This window comes from Phaseolus vulgaris, chromosome 9, assembly GCF_051622355.1.
Source record: "Phaseolus vulgaris cultivar YP4 chromosome 9, ASM5162235v1, whole genome shotgun sequence".
Classification (NCBI taxonomy): domain Eukaryota; kingdom Viridiplantae; phylum Streptophyta; class Magnoliopsida; order Fabales; family Fabaceae; genus Phaseolus; species Phaseolus vulgaris.
In genome coordinates this window covers 5,680,566-5,688,514 of record NC_143506.1, presented here as the reverse complement: position 1 = coordinate 5,688,514, position 7,949 = coordinate 5,680,566, and the positions used below count along the sequence as shown (strand labels likewise).

The window sequence follows — 7,949 nt, the reverse complement described above, 5'->3', positions numbered from 1 at the left end:
GTGTGAGAGAAACAGTTGTGAGTGAGTGTGTGAGCACACCTCCGAGAAAAAGAAACCAACAATTCTCTTTATTGAAAAGAAGAAGGAACATGGCAGAATTGAACAACAACAAATATGTGCAACCTGCAATCCCTAGATTTGATGGGCATTATGATCATTGGGCAAAAATCATGGAAAATTTTCTTCGCTCTAAGGAGTATTGGCATTTGGTAGAGAATGCGATCTCAGTTGTTACTATGTGTCAAAAGCTAAACTCGAGGCCATGGAAGAACAAAAGCTGAAGGACTTGAAGATAAAGAACTATCTGTATCAAGCCATCGATCGAGAAATTTTAGATACTATCCTCAATGATGATACATCCAAAGACATTTGGGACTCTATGAGAAAAAAATTTCAAGGGTCCACAAGGGTGAAAAGAGCACAATTGCAAGCCTTGTGTCGAGAATTTGAAATTCTGCAAATGAAGGAAGATGAAACGGTGAATGAATACTTTTCCCGCACCTTGAAAATTGCTAAAAGTATGAAGGAGTGTGGAGAATGCATTCAAGAGGACATTATTGCTGCAAAAATCTTCTGGTCCATGACCCTGAAATTTAATTATGTTGTGTGCTCAATTGAAGAATCCAACAATTTGGACACTATGACAATCGATGAACTACAGAGTAGTCTTTTAGTTCATGAGCAAAGGATGTTGTATCTTGTAGAGGAGGAACAAGCACTACAGATTACCTATGAAGATAGGGGAGGACGAGGAAGAGGTTCTTTCCGTGGCAGAGGAAGAGCGAGACAGTCAATCAACAAAGCTGAAATTGATTGTTTCAAGTGTCACAAACATGGAAATTTCCAATATGAATGTCCTACCTGGGAGAAAAAAATAAATTATGTTGAGGTGGAAGATAAAATAGATCAAAAGGATGAACTCTTGTTAATGGCTTCTCTTGATTTTAAGCAAGGAAAAAAAGAGGAACGGTTTCTTGACTTCGGGTGCAGTAACCACATGAGTGGTAACAAAAATTGGTTCTCATAATTAGATGAGAACTTTAGACATGCAGTAAAACCTGGCAATAACACTCAAATATTGTGATGGGGAAAGGAAGTGTCCGGTTGAATGTTGATGGAGTCACACATGTAATCTCACATGTATACTACGTTCCAGAACTGACGAACAATTTGCTAAGCATAGGACAACTTCAAGAGAAAGGCTTGTCTATACTAATTCAGAACGGGAAGTGTAAAGTCTCTCACCCAGAAAGAGGACATATTAAGAAAATAGATATGAGGGAAATAGGATGTTTGCATTAACAACTACACAGGCACCTTTGAATTCAAAATGTTTTCAAATGGAACTAAAGGAAGGGTACCAGCTTTGGCACAACCGATTTGGTCATTTAAGCTATAGTGGTTTGAAGACACTTTCCTCCAAACAAATGGTTAATGTGTTGAAGATGGTTGTTGTCCCTTCAAGACATGTGTTTGATAAAGTCATTTGTGTTTACATTTTCTTTAAGAATGTCTTAGGTATAGTTTAGAGGTTGTTTAAGAGTAGGCTTTTTGCTAGGTAACTCCCCTCTTAACCCCTGACCATGTGATAAGAGCAAGCAAAAATTTTCTGAAACTGTTTTTCACATGTTTTGCAAAAACACCCTTACTGCATAAAAAATAAATCTGTTCTTTTCTAAATGAATGAATTCTTTTTTAAACTAATGCATTGACTAAGTCTTTCGAAAATCAGGTTTTGTGCATCAAGTATTTTGACTAAGTCTTCACTCTTTCAAAATGATTGTGTTTCAATAGTTAAGTCTTTTCTGTCATCGTTTTGAAAAATAAATCTCTTCATCTGTAAATGAATAGATTCTTTTTTAGTCTGGTGTCATGTTTATCTTAAAAGTTTTTTTCGTTTTGTCCTTGCACCAGAGTGGTTGACTGAGTCTCCTTCACATAACAGATTCTCTAACTGCTTTTGAAAATAAATCTGTTCATTTTATTTTCAATCTGTTCTTTTTATAACAGCTTTAACTGTTTTTTGAAAATATGTTATAAGTTGTTTTTCTATAAAAAGAAAATTTGTTCCTACGTTTAAAGGTGAATCATACAATTGAGAAAACAAGTTTTACAACAGAGAATTAAGGATTAACAGAGAATTAACATGTGTTCTTGAAAGATTTTACAAATCAAAAGTGTGCTTATTCTTGGTTGGCTCTAAGGCTTGGTTAGAGGTGCTGCTACTGTGTGAGCAATTTGTTCTACTGGTCTAAGGCAGATTTCTGCATCCTCTATCAGGTGTATTCGTTTCATATTTCAAATTCTTGTAAAAGTGTGATTGTAAACTCTTCTTGATAGGGCTTCTTGAATAGTGTGTATGCTGAAATAGTGTTTTTCAGCAAGTGTGCCAAGTTTCTTGTAGGGTTCAAGAACAGTGGTTGTGTAAGTGTGTTTGGTACATTTTGTTTAGTGGATTTCACCTTGGATTAGGTGAGACTGGATCTAGCTCATTTGAGTGAACCAATATAACTGTTGTGTGTTTATTTCTCTTCATCCCTGCACTCGGATTCTTGCTTATTTGTCAATCTGTCTAAAATTGAATCTGTTCAATCAAAAATAAATCTGTTCAATCAAAAATAAATCTGTTCTTTCTGGGCTTGTTCATACTGTTCTTATTTTCTAGAAAATCAGTTTGGTTATGTTAAGAAGATATATGAACTAGTAATTACAACTGAAATAGTTTGATTGTGATAGGTTACCCAATTGATTGAGAAGCTAATAATTGAACCTTTATCACTTGCTTAAAAATTGGAGGTCATTGTTTTAGCTGTTCACAGTTTTCTCTTTAAAATCAGTGTGTGTGGCTTGGAAATTAATCTGCATAACCTCAAGAATAACTTGGCTGATATAAACGTTTTTAAACATAAACAGTGTCAAAATAAATATGTTCATTGCCAAATAAATTGATTTATTTTCTGTGTACTGTGATAAAATATGATTCTGCGCGAAAATTTTAAAAGGTCAATTCACCCCCCCTCTTGAACTTTGACACTATTGAACCCAACAATTGGTATCAGGAGCTAGGACTTGTATTTTAATCAAGTTTGTTTGCAATAATGTATGAGTTTAAAGTGTTTTTTGCTGAGGGATCTTCTGTTAGTAGACACCCTATGTTCAATGGATTGAATCAAGCCTTTTGGAAAATTAGAATAAAAATTTTCATGGAATCTATTAACTCGTTTATTTGGGAGGCTGTGGTCCATGGACCCTATGTGCCAATGCAGGTTGTCAAGGATGAAGAAGTGGTAAAGCCAAGATCTGAATGGAATGAAACCGAAAGGAAGAAGGCTCAATATGATATTGTAGCCAAGAACATGATAACCTCCTCATTAACAATGGATGAGTTCTTCAGGACATCCCAATGCAGTTCAGCTAAGGAGATGTGGGAGGTCTTGGAAGTCACTCATGAGGGTACTGAAGATGTGAAGAGATCAAGAAAACATTCTTTCATCCAAGAATATGAATTGTTTAGAATGCAACCCGAGAAGAGCATTGTTGATGTGCAGAAAAGGTTCACTCATATTGTGAATCACCTTACTGGTTTGGGAAAGGAATTTGACAGAGAGGAACTCAACATAAAAGTGTTGAAGTGCCTCAACAGAAGCTGGCAACCCAAGGTGACTGCCATATCAGAAAGTCATGATCTGTCAAAGTTGTCAACTGCTACACTCTTTGGGAAATTAATGGAGCATGAGCTGGAGCTCAAGAGACTCAAAGAGCAGGAAACAGTGGAAAGAAAACCAAAAGGACTTGCACTGAAAGCAAGTGAACATAATGAGATCAATGAGGAAAAAAAAGATGTTGAACATGATGATACAATCAGCCTACTTACAAAGAGATTCAGCAGATTTCTAAAGAAGAAAAGCAGATATAGGAACCAACAGAAAAGAAGGTATCCTAAACCTAATGACTCAAATTCCTCTAACTACACTTGTTTTGGCTGTGGCAAAACAAGGCACATCAAAATGGATTGTCCAAACAATCAATCAAAGGACAAATCTGCCAGCAAGAAGGTTGAAAGGAGCAAGGGGAGAAGAGCTTACATTTCATGGGAAGAGAATGAAGTATCTTCAACCAGCAGCTCGTCAACTGAGAGTGAGGAAAACAATATGTGCATCATGGTGAAGGATGAAGGGTGAATGATGTGATTCCACTAGCACACTTTGAATGATTATTGACATTCTTAGGAATCATCTTGAGTTGGAAATGAGATAGGCACTTTATCATAGAATTGGATCAAGGTTCTATGAACAAGAACTCACCAAAACTAGTACCAAAACCCAAACTCATATGGAAGTTCCAATTATTGTCAAATTGAACTGATAAAAATGGAAAGGAAAGCAAATGCACCGAACAAAATGGAATAAAACTGAAATGTACCGAACATAAAAGCTAGAAAATGAAAAGGAAGCAAGAATGAACGACAGAAACACAAAACCGAAGCAAAAACAGCAAGAACACCAAGAATACCGAACAGAAATTCAAAGGAAGCAAGCTAAGACATGAACAATTAAAAAGAAGAAAGGAAGGAGAAAAGAAAGCTCATGAAGATGGAGGAATGGTTGGATGATCACGCCACTAGGAGGATGGAGACTCCAAGATAAGTGTGCAAGCTGCCACTTGAGGTAACCATTGAACTCTCAAGATAAGACTGGTGAAGAAGGCACAAAGCTCTCCAATGCTCTCTCAAAAATTGAGTATAGTTTCTCTAATCAAAATTCAAATCTGAATTGTACAAGCTAAGCACCTTTATTTATAGCCTAGAGGTGCTGAAAAATAGGTGGGAAAATTCAAATAAACTCATTTGAAATTCCCACCAAAAACAAGTCACATGGGAGGTGTGACCTTTTTCTACTATGACACCTCCTAAAAACTACACCTACACCACTCTCCTAAGTCACATGGACAATGTGACTTTATTTTACATTTTCACACTCCTTTATTTAATAACCACACCTCCTAAAACTATACAAGAGTATTTCAAAGCTTGGCCTTGCCCCTAATGGGATGGACTTGGGCTCTTTTGGGCTTTGGCCTTCTTGGGCTTGGGCTTGGGCTTGGGCTTGGGCTTGGGCTTTGGGCTTGGGCCTCATCTTTATTTTATGTCTTCTTTTAATTTGGAGAAGACTAAAAGGAAGAACTTCAAATGTGAGGGTGGATGTCCTCTTCCTCCATTAATAAAAGCCTCCTTTATTTTATTCTCATCAGTCAATCTCTGATTCAGTAAGTGAATTCTCTATGGAATATGATAACTATGATCAATTGCTTGCTGCTTTCAAAGAAACACATGATGAAGCAAATAGGCTAGCGATAATATGCAGTAAGTTGCAAAAGATAAATAATGTGCTTGCACCTAAAGTAAAAACACTTGAGGAAGAACTGCATAAGGCCAAAACAGATCTGGTAAGCCTTGAACTAACATGCTTGCATGCCTCTATTAAAACCTGTGAAAACTGCAAAAAAATTGGAAAAACAAGTGGAGTATTTGCTAAAAACCCTTTCCAATTTCACCAAGGGAAGAGAGAACCTTGAGTCTTTTCTTGGCTCACAGAATGTTGTTTTCAATAAGAATGGTATTGGTTATAACCCTGGAAATGTAACCAATGTCAAAAAGCTTTCAAGTTTTTTTGTTTCAGCAAAATCAGGTTTTTCAGCTTTTAATAGTGGCAAAAAGGCATCTCATGTAACCTGTTTTTACTGCATGAAATTTGGTCATACCTCTAGGTCATGCATTGCTAGAAAGCATATTGTTCCTAAGAACTTAGCAAAATGGCTACCAAAGGGAAGGTTTTAATCTGTGTTGGACCCTATACTGAAAAAGGTACCATTTGTATCATCTTTGTTCTGTTTTGCAGAAAGGTAACAAGAAAAATCAATGGTACTTGGACATTGGCTAATCCAAATATATGACTGGGGATCTTACAAAATTCACTAGCTTGAAGCTCAAGGCAGAGGGACATGTAACCTATGGTGATAATAACCGAGGAAGAATTTTCGGCAGAGGCACTGTTGGAACAGGGAATTCAACTACTATTGAGAATGTGCTTTATGTAGAAGGACTCAAACATAGTCTTCTCATTATTAGTAAACTTTGTGACAAAGGATACAAGGTGAACTTCAAGACAAAGGGCTGCACAATCTCAAGTGACTCATCTGGTAAGGTGTTGTTTACTGGTAAGAGAGTGAATAACATATACATCTTGGATATCTTGGAAACTATCTCTTCAAATGAGTGTTTACTGTCTAGAAGTGATGAGTCTTGGCTGTGGCACAGGAGGTTAGCTCACATACACACTAATCACTTAAATAAATTGAAATCTAAAGATCTTGTTTATGGTTTACCTAACATTAAATTTCAGGATAACAGGCTTTGTGATGCTTGTGTGAAAGGTAAACAAATCAGATCCTTTTTCAATTCAAAAGACATTGTTTCTACAAAAAATCCATTGGATGTATTGCATATGGACTTGTTTGGACCCTCTAGAGTTGCTAGCTTGGCTGGAAATTTGTATGCTTTAGTTGTTGTGGATGACTACTCTAGATTTACATGGACTTTGTTTCTTGCACATAAAAATGATGCTTACAATGCCTTTAAGAAATTAGCAAAGGTTTTACAGAATGAAAATGGTTGCTGCATAAAATCAATTCGAAGTGATCATGGGGGAGAGTTTCAGAATGCTAGATTTGAGAGGTTCTGTGAGAAACATGGGATATCACATACCTTTTCAGCCCCTAGGACTCCCCAACAAAATGGTGTAGTTGAAAGGAAAAACAGATCATTAGAGGAACTAGCTAGAACCATGTTAAATGAATCTAAGCTTCCTAAGTATTTTTGGGCATATGCAGTCTATACTGCAGCTTATGTGTTAAACAGAACCTTAATTAGACTCATTCTTAAGAAAACTCCATATGAATTGTATAAGGGCAGGAAACCTAGTGTGAGTCACCTTAGAGTGTTTGGGTGTAAATGCTTTGTATTGAATAATGGCAAAGAAAATTTAGGTAAGTTTGATGCTAAATCTGATGAAGGTGTGCACATTAGTTATGCTTTGAATGGTCATGCATATAGAGTCTTCAATAAAAGGTTGCTCATAGTAGAAGAATCAATGCATGTTGTATTTGATGAAGTTGATCATAGCATATCTAAAACTGCTGCTGATGACCTTGACTATGATGAATTTAAATCTGTTTTAAATCAAAATGAATCGATTCATATTGATATTGCTGACTCACATGCTATGCAAGAACCTACTATGTCTGCAGGTTTGCCAAAAGAATGGAAAACCCCAAGAGACCTAACCCTTGATAATGTCATTGGGAACATTGAGAAGGGAGTATCAACTAGAAAATCCTTGAATAACTTATGTGAAACAATGGCCTTTGTATCTCAAGTGGAACCCAAAAATCTCAATGAAGCCCTCAAGGACAGTAACTGAATCAATTTGCTCTTAAAGAGGTATAGAATCTTGTTCCTAGAATACCTTAGATGAATATAATTGGAACAAAATGGGTATTCAGAAACAAGATGGATGAGCATGGGGTGATTACCAGAAATAAGGCTAGGCTAGTGGCTAAAGGGTATAATCAAGAAGAAGGAACAGACTATGATGAGACATGCACCAGTGGCTCTGCTAGAAGCTGTTAGATTGTTGCTTGCCTTCTCCTGCATCAAAGGGTTCAAGCTATTCCAAATGGATGTGAAGAGTGCCTTCTTGAATGGTTATTTGTTTCACAACCACCAGGTTTTGAAGACCATCAGCATCCAGGACACGTTTTCAAACTCAAAAAGGCTCTTTATGGGCTCAAGCAAGCTCTTAGGCAATGGTAAGGGAGGCTAAGTGATTTCCTTACCTCACAAGGCTATGACAGAGGCACATCAAATAAGACCTTGTTCATTAAAAAGAAAG

General features: G+C 36.7%; 1 protein-coding gene across 1 annotated transcript; it reads left to right on the top strand.

Moving 5' to 3' along the window:
• Nucleotides 1-262: 262 nt before the first annotated feature.
• On the top strand, nt 263-1,027 carry LOC137822104 (uncharacterized). The gene has a single exon (XM_068627005.2). The coding sequence runs from the start codon at nt 263-265 to the stop codon at nt 1,025-1,027; it is 765 nt and encodes a 254-aa protein (XP_068483106.2).
• The last annotated feature ends 6,922 nt before the right edge of the window (nt 1,028-7,949 follow it).

Bases quoted from the DNA above. Each gene is read 5' to 3' on its own strand.
- LOC137822104 (XM_068627005.2), top strand. From the start codon at position 263: ATGGAAGAACAAAAGCTGAAGGACTTGAAGATAAAGAACTATCTGTAT.